General features: G+C 43.0%; 2 protein-coding genes across 5 annotated transcripts in view; one reads left to right on the top strand and one right to left on the bottom strand.

Moving 5' to 3' along the window:
- Window positions 1-496, bottom strand: part of CCDC148 (coiled-coil domain containing 148) — a 78,880-nt gene extending 78,384 nt beyond the window's left edge. Inside the window, exon 1 of one of the 3 annotated variants that reach the window (XM_080398682.1) lies at window positions 312-496. The gene's annotated coding sequence lies outside the window, so the exon portion shown is untranslated. The remainder of the gene's footprint in view (window positions 1-311) is intronic. The other 2 variants (XM_080398681.1, XM_080398680.1) reach the window with 2 other exon arrangements.
- Window positions 497-524: 28 nt separating this feature from the next.
- PKP4 (plakophilin 4) overlaps window positions 525-23,396 on the top strand; it is a 101,714-nt gene continuing 78,842 nt past the window's right edge. For both annotated transcript variants that reach the window (XM_080398672.1, XM_080398673.1), the window contains exon 1: window positions 525-820. In XM_080398672.1, the coding sequence (XP_080254798.1) occupies window positions 628-820 (193 nt within the window). In that variant the 5' untranslated portion in view covers window positions 525-627. The remainder of the gene's footprint in view (window positions 821-23,396) is intronic.

Below are 23,396 nucleotides of genomic sequence, written 5' to 3' on the forward strand. Positions count from 1 at the left end.
AGCAGATTAAGGGCCGCACGCCGGGCCGGGCAGCCCGCCCTGCCGGTACCGCGGGCCTCCAGCTCCTGGCTCCCGCCAGAACCGGAGCGCCCCAGCCGAGACCAGCCCCGACCCTGCAGCGGCAATGCCGACGGCTTCCAGGGCCGCCCTCCACGGGGCAGGGGGCACCCCCGCGGCAGCCCGCCTCGCCGAGAGAGCCCGGCCGGCAACGAGGGGGCGAACATCCCCGGCGGGCACCCCCACGGCCGCCATTTTGCAACCGGTTGCTGCAGCCACCTGCGCGCCGCCCGCTCCCGCGCCCGGACACTCACCGCGAGGAGGCCGGCGGGCTCCGCAGTGGCACCGGAGGAGCCTCTCGCCCCAGCGGCCTCGCCCACGCAGGCGGGCTCGCCCTGCGGGCACCCCCGCCTCCAGCCACCTCGGGCGCGGTGCGGGACCGCCGCGTCCCTCGGCGGGCCGCTCCCACTGGCCCGGCCCGACCCCCGCCCGCCGCTGCACCGCGCTGAAGGAACGGCTGCGCCTTCCTCTCGGCATCGGTAACCGTAGCAACCTCAAGTCGCGCCGCCATTGGCAGGTTTCACACGAGGCCGTAGCCAATGCAACGCCGCTCTGTGCCGCGCCTGGCCAATGGGCGCGGGCGAAGGGCAGGGCGCTGCACTGACGTCGCGAGAGGGGCGGAGCAGGGCCAGCGGAGCGGGCGGCGGGGCTCGGCGGCGCCGGCGCCACCACCGCCACCATGGAGACCCCGGGCTAGGGCCTGCCGCGGCCCGCCGGCGCGTTGAGCGGGGCCGGCCGCTCCCCCGCCGCCTCCCTCCGCGCGGTGAGTGGGTGAGGGCCGGGGGAGGCCGCGGGCTGGCAGGTAGGGGCGCGGCGCGGGCGCGCGGCAGAGGCAGCGGGGTCCGCCCGGGGCAAGCGGGGCTGAGGAGCCGCCGCCTCGCGCGGACCCGCGCCCGGCCCGCCTGCGCCGAGCGCCTTCCGCGCGGGCGGAGCACGCCATGCCCTCCGTGCCGCCCGCCCGGGCCCTGCGGGCGGAGATGCCGCCGCCCGGCCCCTGCCCCGGGCTCCGCGTCAGGCAGCCGGGCGGCGAAGCGCGGGCGCCACGGGGGCAGGTGCGGTCGGGCCGGGCCGGGGAAGCCCCGCGGCGGCCGGGGGCGCGGAGCCTGGGCCCGCCGCCTCCCTGCCGGCTTCCCGCGGGCCGAGCTGGCGGCGGATGCGCAGCCCGCGGGCGCGTCGGAGGGCGCCGTCTGCGCGGGCCGGTGCGCGGCGCCGCGGCCAGGAGCGGGCAGCCGGTGGCCGGGAGCCGTCGCGGGCTGAGCTGGGCCGCCCCCCCGGAGCGTGTCCCCCGCAGCCGGGCCATGACGGTGGCCGGGAGCGGGCTGCAGCGGGCACCCTGCTTCCCCGCAGCTGCCTGCCCCGTGTCCCCGTTCTGCCTGTCTCCGCGCTCCCCGGACGCGGTTTAAATGCGCGATTTAATTTGCTGTGTTAACCTTAGCGTGACCGCTAAACTTCGCATGGCGTGCGCGGGCCGGGCGGGGGGAGCCGGCTGGGGAGCCCTGCCCGCGCAGCGGCAGCACGGGCGGTGCAGCCGGGAACTTTCCGCGGGTTTTCTTCCCTTCCCTTCCCCGATCAAACCCAGCCGGACAAGCGGCCGGAGAGCGGCGCCCCGTGCCTGTCCCGGGGTGCCAGGCGGTGGCCGGGCCCAGGGGGCAGCCGGCCCGCCCGCCACTCTGCAGTGGCCGGGGTCAGCGCGGCGCAGCCGTGGGTGCGCGGTGCCCAGTGCAGTGCCTGAGGCCGGGACAGCTGGGGAGTGAGGGCTCGGGAGAATGAAATTAATACTGACACTAAACCTGGGCTGTTTCAGGAAAAGCCTGCGTTTCTGTGAGTGTAGCTTGCGCGGAAGGTACAAGTAGCAAACGCCACAGAATACCACAGCTGAGGAATCGAGCCCTCTCTGGTCCTCTTCCCCTCCCAGCTGACGCTTCAGAGTGCATCAGTATTTGACTAAAGGAGAGCTCTCTGTGTTTCTAAAGCGCTTGTGTTTGGCCCGTAGACCTTTGTACTTTTTTTTTTTTTAATAACCTTCTGCTCCATGTTAATTTTACATTAGTCATTGCTTCAAGATGTGACTATTTCAAGGAAAAGGTGTGGTTGGACTTGCAGCAGTAACATTTCATTGACTAGCTTTTTAGTTTCTTCAGCAGTCTTATTTTTTCATAACTTGAAGTTCAGAGATTAGGAGAAGGATACCAACATTTTTCTTCTTTAACTAATACCTGTACTTCTGAGGTAAACACTAAATAATATGTTCCCTGAGATAAAAGTATGGGAACTTGCTGTAATGTACCGGTTCAGTTTATGGAGGACACTAATTTGGTCTTGACCATCATGTTTAAAATGGGAGTGTGTTTTGGGGCAGAAGCTTGTTGACCCTGACATGCTGTATCTCTGTTAAATAATACATACAACTTCGCATACAAATAAATGTAACCTGGCTGTGAAAAAACGGGTTGCAATAACTTTCTCCTATTGTTCAAATTGCTTGTAGAGTGCTAGCTTGCTACTGAAATAAGTTGCTAATATTTTTAATTAAGGCAGCTGATGTTTTTTTTCCAGTAAAAATGATGTCTTTTTTCCTTTCATCATGTTAAATGTGGAGGATAAGTAGCAGTAATAATAATGAAAATTCTGCTATAACGCAGAATTGGATCAGGTCTTGTGAGAAAGTGGTCTTACATAAGATGGGACATTTTTTTTCCAATTTTTGTTAAAATGTTGACAATATAATGCACCTTTTGGTGTCTTCTTTTTTTAATAGTAATGCAGGATCCTTTTTTAGTGAACAGATTAATTCAGTCACATAATATGTTACTTTTTTATAGCAGCTTCATGTACTAGCAAAATAGCATCTATGATGCATTTTGGGGTATTTTTTGAATTGAATGATAGTATATGCTATATAAAAATAATAGTAATCTTAATTAGTAAGCTGCATCATGTGTTTAGTACAGGAAATTTGCATGCATTGTGTGGGAAGCCTCAGTGGAAGAAACACTGCATGTTAACAAAACAGGAAACATAAATAAGAACTTTATGTATTTCTGCTTCACTTTATGTAGATTATTTAAATGCATTTATAACAGATAAAAGGCTAAAGCAGGTCCAAAAGACAGAACTCTGTGAGTACTGTCCTAATTTTGTTACATTTTTTTTTTTACTTAATTGTGATGCTGAAAATGATCGAGTTCTGCAAGCATTTATCTGATTTTGGTGCAAGAAACTACTGACTAGTTCAGGGATCTCAGTGAGCTTAATGAAGTTTTTATAAGTGTAATCAAGAGTAGCTGGGTTTATTAACAAAACATAGTTTTGTAATATGGTATAGAAAAGACTGCTAAGAAGCAAGCTGAACTTGTGATACTTGTCTGGAAAAAAATAGCGATGAGCCTGTTATGAGGTATACTTGGTATTGCTCTCCTTTACTTTCTTACTATTTTCAATTTAATCAGTGGGTCTAGGTTAAAATTGGATCACTCTGTATGAAAAGCTGCACCGTCTTGAAGCTATTTACAAATTGGTTTAACAGTGCAGACCCCATAAGAAGAGGGGCTTTGAGAAACAGTACTTGAGGTTCTAGCTGTCTATTGTGTTCTGGAGGTTTTTCGGCGGGGCAGCCTGCCCGTGACTTCCTGGCCTTGGGGGCTTAGCCTGGTCCTCTACTGCGGGCGCGCAGAAGCAGCGTGCCCGAGGCTGCTGGGCGCCTGTGTCCAGACCGGGGACTTCATTCGCCAGGGCTTGATGGGAAGCAACTTGCAAGAGTTGCTGCAGAAAGAACGTGTTTTTCCATCTTCTGTACAAAGCGTGTGAATGTCTCCGGAGTAACTCGTGTTGGTGGGGTTCAAAATAGTGGATTTTTCAGAAATTTTTATTTGGTTTGTGTGATGTGGGTTTTTTTCTGTGGTGAAAATAAACTGCAAATCATTATGAATATGGCATGTGCTGTCACTCCAAAAGTAAACTGAACTGATTCAAACTTTACCAATTAGGGAGGAAAAAAAAATAATGAGTATTTGAGCTAGCAGAGCTTTATGTGCAAGTCAGTAGAAAGCTGGACTGGAAACTAGAATTTTGGGCATGGCTTGTAAATACTGCTTGCTACTGTTCCTATCTTGACTGCAAATATTGCTGATAATAAGGCAGTTCAAATACTTGTTAAGATGGAGAGTAAATAGGTAACAACACTTGAGCACAGAATCAAAGCCTGTGGTAACAGCCCTTCCTGCTTTGAGCTGCGCGGGGCCCTGGCAGCAGAGCCACGCTTAACAAAAGGTGAGCTCCAAACTCAGCTGGAGGGACTGCCAGCACGGAGCGGTTCTCTGGGCATGCTTGGCAGCTTTTCTGATTCTCAGCTGCTTTTCCTAAGGCCTGTGATAGGTCCTGGTTCAGTCCTTGGGTAACTTGACATGTTCTTTTTATCCAAACGGAATACTCATTTATTCTGCTTGGGGAAGGTTTGCAGAGGGAGGGAGGAGGTGGATGAATATAGCCAAAACCAACCTCTGGTGACCTCCCCAAAACTTTTGCTTGCACGGAAGAAAATTGCAGCTTCTTGTCAGTTAAAATCTGCATCTGGCCGCAGCGTTGGGACCTTTGCTCCTTTCCCACTCACTGCCTCTTTCCCTCTCCGCCCGTAGTACCTTGCTGCTTTTTCTTCCAAGGCAGAGGAGACGCACGTGTATTGCAGGAGGAAGCAAGGACTCCTTCAGATTTGCAGTGGATTAGTTTGTTTATTTTTTAATGATTAAATCCCCAACACTATCAGTAATGGGAAAAGGCTGAAGGAGAAAGCTCTTTGAATGGCATCTTGCAGAGGTTCCCTTGTTCTCCAAGCCACTGAAAGGCAAGAGGATGTGCCTCTCGTCCGGCTGTGCTCTGCAGCAGGGCAGGCGTGTGGCCAGGGTCAGGGAGGTGACTCCAGCACAAGCTTGCCCTCCGTTCGGGTTCGGCTCCATGAGTCAGCCCTCGGCTTCCTGGAGAGCAGTGCGGGGCGCTGGAGCAGGCGGAGCAGGGCTCTGAACCAGCTCAGCCTGTTTGCTCCTGCCCTCCCGTTTCTCCTCTGGAGTCAGCAGCGAGCGGCTTCGCTCACAGCGGTCTGGGGGATTGCTGTAGCTGTCCATGACTTGCTGGTCCTTTTTGTTGCATCCCACACTTGCAGGCAAATGAAGGCAACATTGCTGTGGGAAAAGTTAGGAAAAAATCCATTCTTAGTGTTTTTCAGTATTTTTAAACAAGGTCCTCATATTACTGCATTTTTAAGATACTGTGGTTACAGAAGAAAAATAAATTACTATTTTTCTCCAAAACGTGTCCACCTCTTATAGATCTTCCCCTTCCTTCTTTAATTTGCCTAGCATTTTACAAAGCTCTTACCTAGCACGAGAAATTGAAGGCCAGTTAAATTCCTGTTTAGCGGCTTTTAAAAATAATTTTAACTATGCCTTTATTTTATTGGGGAAAATAAAACTGAGTTATTACTTCATTTGAGAGCGATTGATCGATTCTTCAAGGAATAATTAAAACTAAGACTTCTTCCCCTCCCCCCCCCCCCCCCCATGTAGTTCAGCCTTTTGCTTATAAAGACTTGTGATATAAAAGACTTCAGTTCTAACTGAAAGGTTGTGGGGTTTTGTGACCCTTAAATCAACATTATAGCTAATCTAATATTCTGATTGGTATTGTGATTAATTTGTTATTGAAGAGTAAAAAAGGAATCTATTGTAAATCCTTTGAAGTTACACAAGCTGAAACTTGCTTTCTGCATCACAGCTCAATGGGGGGATTTTTAATGTATTTACTGTTTATGCAACTGTGGGGTGGTAATTGTGGGCAGTGAATAAAATTAACCCTTTAGCTATTGGATCTGCAAAGCAGATGGTTTATAGATATTGTTTAGGTGGTATAAGTAGCTAGCCTTTATTGTTTGTTGAATTCATAAATAGGAGTTTAGAGTGCCAGGTCCCCTTTCCCACATGAGTGAGGTTCATCTTGGAGCAGTAGGTGGGAAAGCTCTGGTGGGGTTCATGTGTCTGGAGGGTACTCATGCTAGCTGGCAGCAGGACAAATGCAACAAGAGTGGCTTTGCTCAGCATTGGTTTGGTCCAGTAAACATCCTTAGTTCAGCTGGAGCTGTCTCCAGAGGCAGTAGGAGCCAGGGGGAGAGTGCCCTGGGAGGGAGGTGAAGGGGCTGAAGGCCAGAAGGTAGGAGCAGTTTTTCTAGCACGAGGCAGGGTAAGAAGTGGGAGAGACCTGGAGACCAAGTGAGGAAGAGGGGTTGCTGGAGCATGTGGTGCCAGACATAGTCTTTTCTTAAATGAGGTTCTGCTGTAAGGGAACAGGGAAGAAGCATTAGAAAAATTCTGGATTTCCCTTCATTTGCATGGCTGCCAAAAACTTTTCCTCACTACACGTTCTTAACAAAACCTCCTTATGGTATGTATGTGGTGTGGAAAGCCTTAGGCTATCACCTGTGCTATACTTCCAATGTTTTTTAAATAAATTTACTGAAAAGCATTTGCATTACGCACATCCATGTTGAAAGCATCTAATCTACATCTCAATTTACTTTAAATGATTTAACTTAGACCACCTCTACTGGAACTGTAATGTGAAGGGGAGATTTTCTGCTTTGTGGGTTTCTGTCCCCTTCCCACCCAGGAAGGCGGGGGCAGGCAATGCACCCACAGTGCTCCAAAAGGGAAGCTTTTTCAGTTCCAAAAACATGTTCTTCGTTGTCTTGTAATGGCAGAATTTTCTGTTACTGTATAACACGTGACTTGAGTACTTGTGCATTTGTTACCGTGAAGGTCAATCCAGTTGGTCAAAACTAGTAAGTCTTCGTTGTTCCTGTTAGCCTGTTTCTGTGCAGTACGGTTCAGGAAAGCTTTCTCTTGGGTTAGGACATAGCAGGTATGCGGCTGGGGCAGCTGCAGATCCCCGCTTTCTTTGAGGCATCATTCGGAAACTGTTGGTTTGCTGGTACAGTATAAGCACAGTATACAAGTTCCCAGATATTTCTTCCTGGATCGATTTGTGCATATAATGCTAGTAGTGATATATGTTACCTACTATGCTGAAATTCAATACAGTATCTCCACTTAGAATTAACTCTTATACTTTGTAGTGACAGATTTTGTACCAATTCCAGTTTTTTTAAAAAAATAAAAATTCACTGATATCTGAAACAATTTCAGACAAACTATAACTCCTTACCTTCCATGTCAGTGTGATGTGCCTTAAAAATGAAGTGTTTCATGTCTTCCACAAAACCAAGATGATGCATGTAATGCAGTTGATTTCAAGGGATTCTGGACAAGTGAAGGGCTGGAGTGTTAATAGAAGAAACTCTGTGTACAGATGGTGTTTGTGTGACACTGTTCACTGGTTGTCTTTTGCAGATTCCTACTCAAGTTTTGCGTGGTATATAAACGGAGACAGATCTTTAAAAGAGTTTATGTTTTCATCTTATTTTTATTTAAAAGCAAAATTGCTAGATTTTGTTGTTAAGACAACAGTATCACAATGATAGCATATTATGGAAGGAGATGTCATTTATACTGTGATAGTGCCTAAACTCCAAATTGATGTGCCCTTCTGTGAGGTAGAGGGAAATCCATGCTTTGTAGAGCTTACAGACAAAAAGGCAAAACTTAAGCGGATAGATGAAGCGAGTGGAGGAGAAGACGTCAAGAACATGGCTTCCTGAATGCATACCTTCATCCAGGGTGCTTGTGATCCTGTATAATGCTGCTGCCTTGGTCCGTATTATCTGATACAGCCTTAATCGAAGATACACTAGCAGAATTTGCCATCTGTTGCTGCTCCATATCCTTCATATCAAGCTTTGTCCTCATAACTAATGTGGTGAAAATAACCAGTGCTATATTTTAGCTGAAATAGAAAATATTGGCATGTGAGATGACTGATACAATACATCACTTGTTTCTGGGAGCGGGTTTATACTTCAAACAAGAGATGAAAAAACATTGAACCCAGAAATTTTAGATTGGCTCATAGATCTGTGAGATGTGTCTGTTTGCTCCGTGCTATTTGGACTACCCAACAAAGAAAGAAAACATAGTGATTTTCTTAGTATTACCATTGCTTCTTAACATAAATCACAGCAGCAGCATACACTGAGACTTCTGGGATTTCATTGTAATTAAACACGTTTTTTTCCAGAAGATACTTTTAAACATCATTATTTAGAATTCTTTACAGAATAGAAACTGACACACAAACTTACAGTGGTTCAAAGAGTTGACATTTTTTAAGGAAGTTCTAGTAGAGAACACTGCCTACTATGGGATGCTTTTTTGTTCAGGCTGATGTAATTGGTCTTCCAATACTGAGAGAGGTTTTTTTTTAACGTTGCTGTACCACAGAGGTTGTTTTTAAGCAACACAAAAAACTCGCCAAGTCATGTACTGACACTGAAATAAAAAATAACTCCCCCCCCTAAAAAAGAAGCCCACTCAAAACCAACAACAAAACCATGAAACAAACAACAAAAAGCCCCACTCCAAATATTTTCAGTAACTTGAAATACATTGAATTAGGCAGAATTCCTGAATACGAAATTAATTTGTCTAATGAGCTATAGAGTATTGTTTTGGCCAACCCTGAGTTCTTAGAAAGGAGCAGGAAGACTGTCCTTCAGTCAGTTGCTCCTGCACTAAGAAAGGCTGAAAATTTACTCGCACAGTATAGGAAGGTAACACTTTTTATTAAACAATATATTTATTGGTATGCATAATGACTAGGAGGTTCTATACCTTTTTTAGCATAATAGATGTAAAAGAGGGTACCTTAAATCACAACTTGCCTGCTTTTAGGAAGTGTGTAATTCATCAGCTTTAGAAAGCCTTGACTTATTTGAGCAAATGCTGTTTTAGTGGTAAAGTTCATTGTATTATTTTATATCATATTATTAAATTGTCTTTATTACTAATATATTCATTTATTCTATCATATTTATATTTTTATGTTTCAGAAGGACTGAAATTTGAAGTGGAAAAGGAAGTTACAATTATTTTTTTTGTTTTAGATAGTAAAGGTATCTTAAGTTATTGCAATTTTTCCAGAGTTTTCCTTCTTTCTCCCTTCATCTCAAAGCATCACAGGCATCGTATTACAACAAACAAGAATAGTTTATTATGGTAGTATTACAAGTAATTTTTGTTATAGAAAGTTGAAAGTAATGCTAAATTTATGTATAGCATTGCAAACTGTGTGATGCTATTTTCACATGTTCAGATTTCAACAGTTTCAGTAAGACCATCTGATTAAAAGTTCATTTATTAGTCCTGTGTGCGCATCTTTGCAGAATAAAACAGCAGATGGAAAAAATGTTGGGTTGGTAGATGAGTTAATCTGCATGCAACTTTGATGTCAGGATACATCACTACAACTAATAAAAGTGTTGTCATCAGTAGAAACATTTCAGCAGTGTTATGTAGCAAGTTGGTTGTAAGCGGTTGTTTTGGTTGCTTTGAAGAACACCTGGGAGTCCTCAACTTCTCAGTGTTGTTTGGAGCTTTTTTCCCCAGTATTTACTAATGAATGTCTTTCTGAATTGATTGTTCTCAAACTTGTATGTTATGATTGAGCATTGTGAAAACCAAGTATCTTGCTATGCAGATGCTTTCAGCATTTTGAGGATTAAACACAATCTTTTCCTTGTGAACGGAAGCTGGGAGTGATCATGCTTTAGGAGAATGTCCCGGTACGAAAGCTTATGACAGCATCTCCTTCAGCCATGTTTTGTTACCCGAGTAGCAGCTCATAAATTCTTCAACTTACAGGACAACAGCCAATCACATTCTTGTATAGAATTTTTTTCTTACAAAATGAAGAGCTACTAACACTAAGTAGGTAACTTCTTCGCTATTTCATGCTTCTCTTGGAGCTTGGAATTGGTTCTGTATGATCCTAGGCAAATCTTTTTCCTCCAGGTTCACTGGAACAAGCAAGCAGTTCGTAAAAGCGTGTTACTGTTGTCTACGTGGCAAACAGCCACCTGCCCGCCTAGGGTTTTCTTTCACAATATGTGGCGTGTCTGTCTCGCTTCAAAGTCTTTAGATGGGCAAACTTAAACATGTTGGAGGAAGGGGAGACAGGCTATACTACTGCATGAGCTCCAGCTCTGCTCTCTCCCTCCTTGCCTGGGATCTTACAGAGGCTGCCTCAGCTTCGCTCTAACTGAAAAATAGCCCGTAGCTGACTGAAATGATTTACATGTTGCACAGAATTATAGCCAGGCTAGAGATTTTTATCTTGCATGCAGAAATGCTTTCTAATCCTAGAAATTCAACTGTGGTGTGTCCTTTTCCCCCCAGTATGAATAAACATGAAGTGTGAAATCTCTGCAGTGTTCTACTAACATTCATTAACTAATTAACAACCAACTGCAGAGCCTCTGCTCTAGCAATTCATAACAGCCTCAAATGGGAGGAGAGCAAAGTCTTTAGTTATCACAACTACACATCTTCTTAACTTTCTTAATTTTTGTAACTTTTATTTTTTCAATCCTCCTATTCTACTGTTGTCTTTTATATTTGCATTTTTCAATAGGTTTTATAATTTCTTAAACCGAGGTACCAGGTAAAAAACCTTACAGAAGCGTATAGTCTATTGAAATTCAAAACTATTAAGTTTGCTTGGCCTGTATTTCAGAATCCAGTTTTGGTTACAGACAACAGATTAATAACTACTGTTCTTCAGCATCTTTTGTTGCAAGAATTTGGCACTTCTGTTTAAAGGTCTTAAAAGAAGATTCTTGACAGAATGGGGGGGTGGGGGGGTGGGGAACAACGAACCTGGGAAACAACTAATACTCTGTGTTACTTCAAAATAGTTCTCTTACACAGCTTATAAAAAGATATTGCAAACTGAGACTTTTTATCTGCTTTACCAATAAATTCTTGTAATTCAGCTGAGTCCAGTAATTCAAGATTGGAAGCTGTCTTGTTTGTAGAGCCAACTTGTTTCGTTGTGGTGACTGGGAGAGAAACCCAGGGTACAGAACTGCTTACGTCTGTGGTCCTTTTTTTCCTTGATCATCTGCTGTAAGCCATCAGCCGTCAGGATTACCATGGTAGGTGAATCTCTAGTCTGATGCACTGTAGCTCATCTGAAGTTCTTATGGGCAGCTGGATTTACTACATGCATTTGATATTTGGACTTTTTCAGTCTATGTTTGGAACAGGACAATCCAAGCTGAAGCAATGCTTTATAACTGAGGATATGCTGATTTTGGTAGTGTAATGCTTTCTTATATTTAATGATTTTAATAATCTGTTACATAGTGCACAGAGTGAGCAGGTCTCCTTGCAGTAGTTTTGGTGACTTAGTTTGCTTTTCAAAGGACCTTACTGGCAGACAGTCTTGTATGGTCCAAAGTTTAGACTTCTTTCCAGTGTGGTTTTTTTATTATGAATGTGAAGCAGTTTTGTGTGATGTTCCCTCATGATGTAATGTGTTAAATTTGTAAGACTTATGACTTCATAGGTGTGCAAACACAAACTGCACCTTTTCAGTTTTAAGTGCACATTAGCTTTCCACCCATCTTTTCTTTGAAGGCAAGGCTAGCGTACAATATAATTAATCTTGTCTGGTACGCTGGAAGTGGACCTAGTAATGCTGGATGACGTGGTGCTACTGCCTGACTTCACTTCTGTTCTCCCTTCTTTACCTCGAAGCACGTGTTAGGAGATGCAGTGACTGTGCCTCTCATCTGGCCCAGTCCAAGGCCATTTCTTTGTCTAGGTGAAAGTATGGCTGTCAAACTTCCCGCAGTGTAGGATTTATGTGTAGACGTGCATGTTATCTTCAAATAGAATGATGGTTGACATGTGCAGATTTACTTGGATAGGAGACATTCAGCATCTCCCCAAAGTTAGTTATCATTTATCATGACATGACTATGGGTGTGTAGATTTTCTCCTATGCTACTAATTTTGGAATGGTTAGAGCAGCTATGGCCTTGACCACCTTGACTAGCTCTAAACTGGACACGATCAGATCCCCATTTAATCCCAGGTGAACTTAAAGCAATATGCGGTCTCGTTATAAAACTAGCAGAGGGAGATGCAGTGTCTTGAGCTAATTGTTTTCACATGCCTATTTGTACCTTTAAACATGGTAGAACTCTAACGTATGATTCTAAACATCCTATGGATGTCCAGATGTACTTGGTGGTGTTAGAGTGCTATGGGTGAATGCTAAATGTAGTAGTAGCTTTGATTAATAATAAATTCAGCTACTGTATGAAGATATTGTCTACATTTCATTCAAGAGCCGTAATTGAAATGGCCCTACCACAGAAGGAAGGCAAGCAAATCACCTTGATTTGACCATAACATTTTCCACTTGAAGAGATGCCAGCAGGATATGAATCAAAACAGTACTGACTGTAAACACATGCCAGAGGATCTTGCTACTCTCTGCTGTTTTAATTGTGTGACTGAAGTACTGACTTTCCTTACGATAGGTATGCTTTTATTCGTATAAATAAGAAAAAATAAATTGGGTATACCAGTATGATAGGAATCCACTCTAAGGATCCTAACAGCACAGTTACTGCATTGAAGAAAACAGCCACCAGTAATTCTGTTCTCAAGTGATATATTCAGTATATGTTTTTCACTTTTCCAAGGTGTTCACTGAGAAATTTCCTGATTTTATAGTCAGAGAGATAAATTTCATTATGGTCATTTAAGACCTGTTTGTTCTGCACTCAGATGTCTCCTTATCCTCATTTTTACCCCCAAGTATTTAGAAAAAACAAAATCTTCTCAGTCTGTTTTGTAACGTTTCTGTCTGCCAAAAAGGTTTGGTCCCTTTTATCATCATGACAGCCTCTGAACTCAGACCAGCCCAACAAGCAGCAGATGTGAGGAACAAGACCTGTGCCAGACATGGGTTAGCCTGTACTTCGTTCTCATGGAAGCAATGCTTCAGAGTCTCTGTGGGAAATGTGTTTGTGATATATTCTGCAAGGGCACGTGCCATTATTCTGGCCATCTCACAGGAACAGCTAGTGAGTCCATGTTCTTTTCACCAGTCACTTCTTCGTGATGACCTTACTGTCTGTCACAGAAACTCATTGGTCACTACCTGTGGCTGGGTAACTGCAGCAGGATTCATTCTTCAAGGTCTTCCATAATAACATGCCCCCTTAATGCCCCAAGCCCTTCTTGCCTGCCAAAGCCCCCACAAATTTGGAAGACATGCAAAGACCTGTTGTTTAAAACATGATCAGTTGCAAGGAGTTCCTGGTGGAGAAACTTCTTTCTAGATGGAGCTTCTCATTAATGCTACTTTTTTGTCTTGCTTCCCATAAACAGGCTGAATACATAATTGTGATAATTTGAAAATAGAAACGGTGTTTGGCTTATTCTGTCTTAGGTACCTGGTGGCAGTGTATTACCTGATAGTATTTTCTCTACAGGCAAATGGTTTTGTTGTTCTTGGAATTTATTTGCTGCTTTAGCAGGTCTGTTTGGCTTGATTGTCTGTAACTTTCACATAATACCATCATTACTGGACTTGGAAAACAACAGTTCTCAAATCTCACGGACGTATGGATTTCTCCTCTCCCCTTAGGGTGCTCTACATTTCTGCTTGTATCACTTTTAAAAGTAGGTATGCTTCCCAGATAAGTAATTCTGTGTCGGCTTGGATGTATGTTGCATGCTTGTGTGTGTCATCCCTTCCACCACTTGGGGTAACGCTTTGGATGGTGTTTGGTAGCACTAGCATTAGACAGCTCTGCTGAGCTCAGCTGGTTGATTTCACCACATTTTCTATTTCATAAGAATTTTCTTCTCAAATCAATGACTTCAGTTATAGGTCTGTCTAGTTAAATTATCCTTCCATGTAAAATTTAAATCATCCATAACAATGTGCTCTGTGGCTGTTTTGGCAACTGATTTTTCTTCTGTCATTTCATGCTAGAGTTTGTTGTGTGAGTAATCTTTCTTGTTGGTCTGATTGCTCTTTCGTCACCATATCTGTGGAATGAATACCTGTGCCAGACCATTGTGATGATTATTCATACATCGATCAGTGTCTAGAAAAGCTAGCTACCTGTTTGTCCCGTGGTATTTGTCTCTAATAGAGCTTCCACACCAAAGTTTGAGAGGCCACTACTAGCAGGTATCTCTTCTCTACTATTGGAGATGCACTGAAAGCATTAATGGTTATGCTGTAAACTCTGCTTTTTCACATGAAGGAGCACCAGTTACAGAAATGAAGAGTCTCCAAAGAAATGACTTCTCTGAATTTGAAAGCTGGTAACACGACTACTCCTGTCTTTTGAATTTTGCTGTGGTCAGTGGGTCTTACAGTTCACCAGTGGATTAAATTTATAACTAATAAATTGGAGGTACCACAAAGCAGTTTGTTGTGAAGACATTGAATCAATAGTTTATTGAGGAAGGCTTTTTTTCGTTTTGAAAGTTCATAGCTTTGAGCATGTTATACTTGGCGTGGACACGAGTCTTTCCATGTTCTGCAAATAGGTCATCAGTGAGTTTGTATCACCAGTTCTTCAGAATTTAGTGTGAAACCTGGAGTTCATATTGCCATTCCAGTAAAAAAAATGTTTCGCTTTCATGAGCACTTATTTGGGGATAATGAGGTCTACAGCCTCACTTCACCCCTGTGAGGTGTTTGTTGGTGAGAAGTATGGAGTGAGTAACCAGCCTGGTGTCAGACCTTTGTCCTAGGCCAGCTCTACTACATTTTCCTTCGTTTAAATGCTTTATATTTCTAATTCCTGTTGAGGTTAGGAGTAGTAATGGTGATGACCTTGGCTTTGAAAGCATTTCAGATTTCAAACTGGCTTTTCAGAGCTGAGGGCTGGTGTGGTGCAGCAGTCCTGCCACTGTCCCTGGCACCAGGAGCACTGCAGCAGCAGCAGCAGCCTGTGGGCAAGATAATCCTCCTGAGAGCCAGCCTAGGTTATCAACCACGCATGGTTCTTCCGCATCTACGTTCCACTGCACCAGACACGTGTGCTCATTTGGTGGCTGGCCTCTGTCAAATGCCAGCGTTGCTCAGATCCCTGTGTGCTGCTTTGATAGGCTGAGGGCAGAAACTCTCCAGAACGGCATGGGCATGTTACTCAGTCTGTTCAGTTGCAAGTAAATGCTACCTTTTGAGATGGCCACAAATGGCAATTTAAGGGACTTCGGGTTTACTCCATGTATCTGACAAACCTGCTGGGCATATCCTTCCTGTGGCTCAGCAGAAGGCTGTTGACATGCAGCAACAGCATCAGTATTAAAACCGGATAAAAATGGGAAAAGGTAGTGTGTGTGTGTCTGTATTTTTACCTTGCCGTGTTTGGACATGTTGATCTGAAGTCTGCATTAACAGCCTTGCTGAAGTCTATTTTTAAAACATGTAAAAAAAGATGTTAACAGTGTTCATCAGAAGGTGTATTTGGAGTTAACCAGCAACATTACTGCAGAGAAACAAGTTACAAAATGTATTTGCCATTGCAGGGAAGCAAATTCTTTAAAATGCAGACTATGTAATGTAGACTTTTTTCATGAAGTTTTTATTGTCTTTTTGTTCAACAAAAGTGGAATCTTACGCACTTGCCTTAAACAAGAGAAGTGTGAGGTAGATTTTTTGAGCCTGGTTTTGCCCCTCCTTTGCTGGGCATGTTAACATTTGTTCTGGCATTTGCAGCTTTACCTGTCTGGTCATATGAGAACTGAATTAATAGAGAACGTCCTGGGTGAGCTTTAAGAAATAAGGGGCTAAACCCTCTGTAGAGCCTCTTCTCTGCCTTTGCTGAAAAGCTCTGTTTGTAAAATTTTTGGATATGAAGTGGTCTCTCTCACAAATAAAAAGCCAAAAAATGCAGTTTAGGTAGATACATATCCTGTTAACATCTGTAACTTACCCTGTCGTCTGTGACACGGAAAACATAATCAGCAGTTGACTTAAAGCACCTTGCTGAAATGTTTCATTTTTAGATAGCTTAAACAACATGTGGAACAAATATTTACAGTTCCTGTGGTATAGTAATATGGCTGTTTCTTGTTGATTTTCCCTTGCAAATAGGAGTCATTTTAGTACTTCATTCTGCTGAGGGCAGTTTGGGCTTTGTTTGACTTGGGGTGCTTTCCTGCCTGGTGCCACTCAGCTGCTTCCCTTTCCTTGCCGTGCAGGGCTCAGAAAGTTCAGTTCAATATCTATCTGAAATTGTATATATTTTTATGACTCTTAAGTAAGATCTTCTAAAAATGGAAAGATATGACTCTAACTACAATAACTATTTAAGCATTATATGAAATAGCAATCTTGCAGGTTCTGGAAGTGCATTCTTTTCTGCTGTTGTCATCCATGAGTTATATTTCCTGACTTGTTATATCGACATTTTCCTGGACTTGCATGGTGCAAGCAAGAGCAGACTTTCTCTATTTTGAAAGTGGAAATCCCCTAAAACAGTAATTAATTGTTGTGGGTTTTTAAGATTTAAAATTGTGTAGGTTTTCAACTACTTCATGTTATTGAGTGGATTTGCTTTTGATAGCTGTGTTTTAAACCCCTCATTTTGAGCTTCATGTTAAAGCACCGTGAAAATAACAGATTAAGTTCGTAGCTTTGCTGGTGGTAGAGTTGCTTGTTTAAGTATATCAGTATTAATTGTCAGGCATATCTAAACCCTGACTGTGAGCATTACATTTTTTTTTCTATTATCTGCAGTTATGAAAAGTTCTAAAAAATAAAGTTTGTTTGAACTTGGAAGGGGGAAAGAGCACCCCAGTATCCCATTTAGAAGAGACAGTAATGCTTAAATATTTAATATAATTGATACTGTCTGATACCTGGCAAGAAAATAGCAGAAGCTGTAAAATATTATCCTAGATTATTGCTTTGTCTTTCCTGCAGTGACTTCAGTGGTCTTGCTGTTACCACTTTTCCACTTAGTCTCTCTGTCCAAACACAGGCAACTCCTACACAAAATTTGCATAGCTTTGGTTGCTCTCTTCTGACATTTCAGTTGATCCAACTTGAAATTGGGTGCACAGACCTGGATATACTTCTTTAGCGAAGCAGACTGGAAAGATTGTGCATTTCACAGTATTGGGAAATGGAAAATGAGCAGGAGTGATAAATGAGGGTTGGTGGGGTTTTGTTTGGGTTTTTTCTTTTTTTTTTTTTTTTTTTTTTTTTTTTTTTTTTTTTTCTTTTCCCCCTCCTCCTTTGTCACAGGAAAGTGTGCTTTGATTACAGGCATCCTAACTTTATGTTGTTTTCCACAGAGCAGTTGTCTCGCTAGTTGCTTTCTGTACTGCATTGGTTCCTGCTTCAGTGCGGGACTTTGATCTTCTTATAGCCTGGGTGAACTTGAATATAAGCAAGACAGGATTATGCATGAGGAGGTAAAAGGAAAAAAGTGAGTATTACTGGGATAGACAAGCTTTAATGTTCAGTTTGAGTTGGGGTCAGCTGCTTTTGAGTTTGGCATCTGTTTTTAGATGGGTTCTCCTATAGTTGGTGATCTGTGAATGCTGGCCCTACCACACAGCAAATAGGGCAGGAGAGGGGAATCCCCCCCAGCTGTCATCCACAAAGTGCAGACAAGTGATGCCAGCTTTATTTGTTATCCCAGGTGACTGTGTCCAGGCAGTACCTGTGACACAGCCCCATTTCAAGCCTTCTTTTGATGCAAATGAACTGTTAACTACTGCTTTGATTACAAATTTCAAAGAAGTTACACTGGTTACCTCTTCCCCCCCCCCCCCCCCCCCCCCCCCCCGTGGTGTTTTCATCTAGATAAGGCTGGTTGTCAGAAGGCCACGTGGCGCTGTCAAAAACTTTACATGCAAGCTGTGTTTCTTGTAGTGCTCTTCTTGTAGAACAAAATCAGGTAGTTTTGATATAATCTACTCTTGACAAATCCACGCTGTTTCTTAACACTTGAAGTTCTAGTGCCTGTTACTGGTTTTGGTGTGTTTAATTTTCCCTGCTCAGAAATTGGAATTAGACTAGAATATGGGGCAGAGAATTAAAAGGTAGAAATATGAATGATGTTGTGACCAGTATTTGAGATTACTTTGAAACTTTGGTTTTGAGCTTTAAAATACATTTGAGTCATATTTTAAGTCTTTCAGGAACTGAGGCAGGAAAGCTGTCTAAACTGTGTCTCCAACTGGTAAACTTTGATGCAAAATACTATAATCTCGTGACAGAATTCTATGCCTGTAGCAGACTTTACAGGAGGAAATGTTTTTCACTGAGAGAAGAAAATCACATCTTAACGTCATCGTATAGTGCAGCATAAAGATGCAATACTTCCACACAACAGGAAGCCTGTAAATGCTGGTTTGAGAGTTTCTTCTTGTTTTAAATGAGCATCAGTAAAAAAACCTGAACTGTTTGCCATCATGCAGTATTTTTTTCCCTTCTTGACTGTTTCCACATTTAATCTTCATTCCTTCAGTATATAGTTTTCTATCCCTTCAAATTTTCTTGTTGCTGTAGAGTGAATTGTCTACATTCTGTGCTCTGGGCATCTATTTCAGTGTGTGGGTAAAATTATTGATATTATTTAATGTTCTGTTGTCCTGACTTTTTTCCCTTATGGCACTTGTGCAAAAAGTCTTTATGCCTTGCGAAACATTTTAACCTAAGTATGTCTAACTCCATGTTTCTATCATCTGCCCCCTACTATGGGAATGCATGTGGTTCGCTTTCATAGGAATAAATATAATTTTATATTTATCAATATTAGCTTATTCACCTTGCGTCATGGTTTTCCCTCAAGTTACTCAGTTGTCTTAGCTCTCCTCTAATTGTAATGTCACTTGTAAATTTTGGTGCTTTATAGCTCTTCACCTTTTTATAAAGTATTAGTAGAAATACTAAATTCTCTGTAATGTGTAATCTTGCCACTAGTACTTAAAGTTTTTAAGGGTAAACAAAGTCAAACATACCTCAGAAAAATTACACCGATTATACCTCTTTTTTGGGAAGATTGGAGAACTGATTGAAATATGAGTAATTTTGGCCTTAAAAACCAGAAGCTTGTTCTCTTGATTCCTGTAGAATTTGCTACTATGTGCACTTTTTTTTTTTTAGCTTCTAGCTTGGAGAAGAGGGGAGAGCTCCATTTGCTTAAATACCAAAGTTTGCAGTGTAGAGCATTTGTAGCAGTAAACTTGATTTTTCCTGTGCAGTTCTGTTTCAAGACAAAATGAAGAGTAAACTGCAGTTTAGTAATTGATAAAGCTTCATTTTGGTAAAACCTTTTGCTCAGCCATAGCCATGTTTACTAGAGAACAGTGGTATTCCCGAATCTATATCATGCAGGAGCTTGACATTTTTGTAGTAGCTATTTGAGCACGAACAACCATAGGTTGCCTTAAAGAACTTGTAAGTGTGTTCAGAGTAAAAGCTGAAGTTTAAACATCATCAGTTTCAGAATTTTGCAAGGGCATAGTTGGATTTTTCTCCCTGCTAAACCTGATTTACGCTGCTGCTTGTTGGTCACTCATTCCTGAATTGTGGTTCTCAATGGAGAGATGGAGACTGCCATGTCAGGAAAAATACGTGAGCCTGTGTTGTAAGTGAAATCACACCACTGATCTAGTCTGGTGGTTTTTTAAAGGCAACAGGGGCTTGGTAGTGTGTCTAGTTCCAGACCATCTCAGCGATACGCGTTACACCTCATCCCTTCTAACATTTGGGTTGGCAAAATGGGGAACTGTGGAAATCTGTAACTCTTCAGCTGTCTTTTAGAATCGTGGTTGTAGCTGTTAATTTTAATCATTGGGAAAATTGTTTATGTAATAATTTTTTCCCAATATACTATATGACAAAATTGAGAAGCATACTTCTATAAATGCATATAAAATAAATTTGGGTTTATAATGCTTCCAGTTGAAATATATCTGCCTACAGTTAGTGTACATTATCTACCGATAATTTATAGACTGATGCTTCAGTAATAATTTTACAGGGCTAGGAGAAAATGTAAGAGGAAGTTGAATAGCAGCTGCAGCTGTTGTTCTGCTTGGTAGTGTTTTTATCTTTACTTAAAGTTATTCTCAGTTTAACTCCTTTTTGCTTGTTTCTAGGAGTTTTCAGGTGGGAGACTGCAAAAGCATCAGTTTGGGGGTCCTACACTTTGCAAGCATTCAGTAGTAGTGCTGCACAGCATACATGCACAGCAGTTACTCAGCTGTTACAGTTTTTAAGTTATGTTGTTCTGTGACATTCATTCTGAATGACTTCATACCCTAAATTAGTTGAGGCTATTACAATGCCAAACTAAGAATGTATCCTTCTATGAATGGTTGAATGAATAGTTGATGAATGTCTTTTCACCTGACAGCCTGTTTGGAAAATCAGAAATCCTTCTGTGATCCTACATATCCCGCCTCCTCCTCAGTCTGCACTAGGATAAGACTGAACTTCATTCCTCGAGGTAAATCTGTCTGTTTGCCAGTCTGCAGAACTGGTTTTGAGCACTGTGTGCTGTTGAGGTGGTTCTGAATGGTGGTGGGTTCAGGTATATCAGCAGAACAGAGCAATACAGTCTTGGGGTGGTCCAAAGGAAGGGTTCACGTTGGGGTCTGTCATTTGTCTTTTCTTTAAGGCATGGAGCCTTGTTAACTTAAACTACTGAAAACTCTGTTGGTTGCCAATTAGGTTGTGGTACTTTATACATTTGTGAAGTGGGAACGCTCTCCAGATATCCTTTAGATGACAAAGGTTTTTTTTTTAAGGTGAGCTACAAATGGTGCCTCAGGCCTTGAAGGATATTGTTGTAAATATGCCTTTATTCAAAATGGTCGTCTTGCTATACCTGTCTGATCTCTTCTGGTGAATAGTTGGTTTGAAAGCTATAAAAAATACTAATCTCATGAGCATGTTACAACTGGATATTTGCAGTTATAGAATCTTGCCTGCTTACTAGAGTGAAGTTAAAGTATGTAGCCATCGGCCAAAAAGAAAAAGACTGTCTTCTACTAGGAGCTGTAACAGAAATACATTTACTCAAAACCTAGGGTAATCATTTTAAACATTTAAAAAAGGACATAGTACCACATGCCTTTTGAACCTGCATGTATTTAAATAAAATTAAAAAAAAAGAAGGGGGAAAAAATGTATCCTGAAAAGAAATGAGGAAGGTCTTGCCTTTAACTATCTTGCTGCTAAATTTATCTCCCACATTTCTTGGGCAGTGTATAAGTTGCATGTACGTTTCTTCTGTTACTGTGAGACTCTGCACAATTGTGCAGGTTGGGGGGGCGTTATCCTGACATTATAGAAGTCTGTTTCTTTCATGTTTCCATCAGGTGTTTGCTTGCCTGGTTTCATCCTTAAGTCCACGTGAACAAAACTTTTGCGCTATTAATGTCCATATAGAAAAGTGATATCTGAACAGAAAGCTTACCCTCTAGCATGGTATTTGAAGTATCTTGACTTACTGCATCTGGAAACTTTAAAAGCTGTTTTTCATGTAAAGATTTGGGCCATAGAATCATAGAATTATTTGGGTTGGAAAGGCCTTTAAGACCATTGAGCCCAACCATTAACCCAGTGCTGCCAAGCCCACCACTAAACTATGTCCCTCAGCACCACAGCTACACGTCTTTTAAATACCCCCAGGGATGGTGACTCCATCACGTCCCTGGGCAGCCTGTCCCAGTGCCTGACCACCCTTTCCATGAAGAAATGTTCCCCAGTGCCCAGTCTGACCCTGCCCCGGTGCACTTGAGGCCGTTCCCTCTGGTCCTGTCGCTTGTTACCTGGGAGCAGAGCCCGACCCCCCTGGCTGCAGCCCCCTTCCAGGGAGCTGTAGGGAGCGATCAGGGCCCCCCTGAGCCCCCTCCTCTCCGGGCTGAACCCCCCCAGCTCCCCCCGTCAGGCTCGTGCCCCGTTTTCTCTGGACATGCTCCAGCACCTCAGTGTCCTTCTTGCGGGGGGGGGGGCGGCCCAATACTGAAGCCAGGATTCAAGGTGGTGGGGCCTCACCAGTGCCGAGTACAGGGGAACCATCACTGCTGCCCTGGTCCTGCTGGCCACACTGCTTCTGACACAAGCCGGGATGCTGTTGGCCACTGGGCACGCTGCCGGCTCATGTTCAGCCGGCCATCAGCCATCACCCCCAGTCCTTTCCTGGCAGGCAGCTTTCTAGCCGCCCTCCCCCAGCCTGTAGTGTTGCTTCACATAATCCATTTTTAATTACTTGAATCATCTTTGCAAGTGGGTAAGTTCTCATCTGCTGTCTTTTCATCCAAACACGTAACCATAGGCTGGAGTAATCATACAGAGTTTGTCTTGGTTTGGTCACTTGGTTGCACCAAGTTTCAGAATGTAAATCACTGCCTCGTTTGTAGGCGCGCAACACTCCATCCTTGTAGCAGGATGGAGCTAATGGGAACTACTCATACCTAGAATTGTACTGACATGTCTGTGAAGTTACTAAAAGATCAGATACGATTATGTCTTCATTTAAAAAAGGTAGCAATGCAGTAAGTCTTGTTTTGGTTTTGACTTTCACCTGTACTGTAAAGGATGAAAAAAGAAGAATCTTTGACTGAGAGCTGAGATGTGCCTTGTTGCTTAAGTGTAGATTTAAGCAATATTTGGTTGTGTAATAAATAACGTGTCAGTGTCTCAGCAAGTTGATTTTAGGTTATTTGAGCTCTGTTCTTCTGTACTAATGAATATTGCTCTGCTGCCCTTTCTGATCTACTGCTGTTGCTTGAGTTAATCTTATAGCTAGATAAAAATGAGGATTTTTACTGATGAGGTGTTGCTTGTTTTTCTCAGGTTTCCCTCATGAAATAGATACAGTCTATCCTTTCCTAGTGGACAGCGTTAATAAGAATTGTATTACCTTTTCAGCACAAATTACTCCAGGTACTGTTGTTACTGGCTTCAGGCCAGCAATGGGAGGCTCAGAAACAGGGAACACAGGTAAGGAAAAATTTTTGGACAATAACCTGTGTAAGGAAGGCAAGAGTAATACAAAGGAAAGTGAGTAAGGAGCTGTGGAAAAGCACCCCTTTCACTGTCTTGCAGGGAATCTGAAAGGTCTGGCTTCTCCTTGAGCCTAGTCTGCTCTACAAGCAGTGGGATTACTTGGTGCTGGCAAAACTATCTGGGTATCTCTTAAGAAAATAACAGAAGGAGCAGTGAAAGGTGGGGAGTAGATACTAACAAGAATGAAGAACTAAAGCATGGTTTCCCTACTCTCAGTTTAGTGATTTCTCATACTTCTTCTCTCCTTCTCAAGTCCATATTCACATTCCTTCCTTGCATCAATGATTGTACGGCTGGCTGGCTGCAAGATCAACTGGTTCAGAAAA

Source organism: Falco punctatus (genome assembly GCF_963210335.1).
Source record: "Falco punctatus genome assembly, chromosome: 8".
In the NCBI taxonomy this organism is placed as follows: Eukaryota; Metazoa; Chordata; class Aves; order Falconiformes; family Falconidae; genus Falco; species Falco punctatus.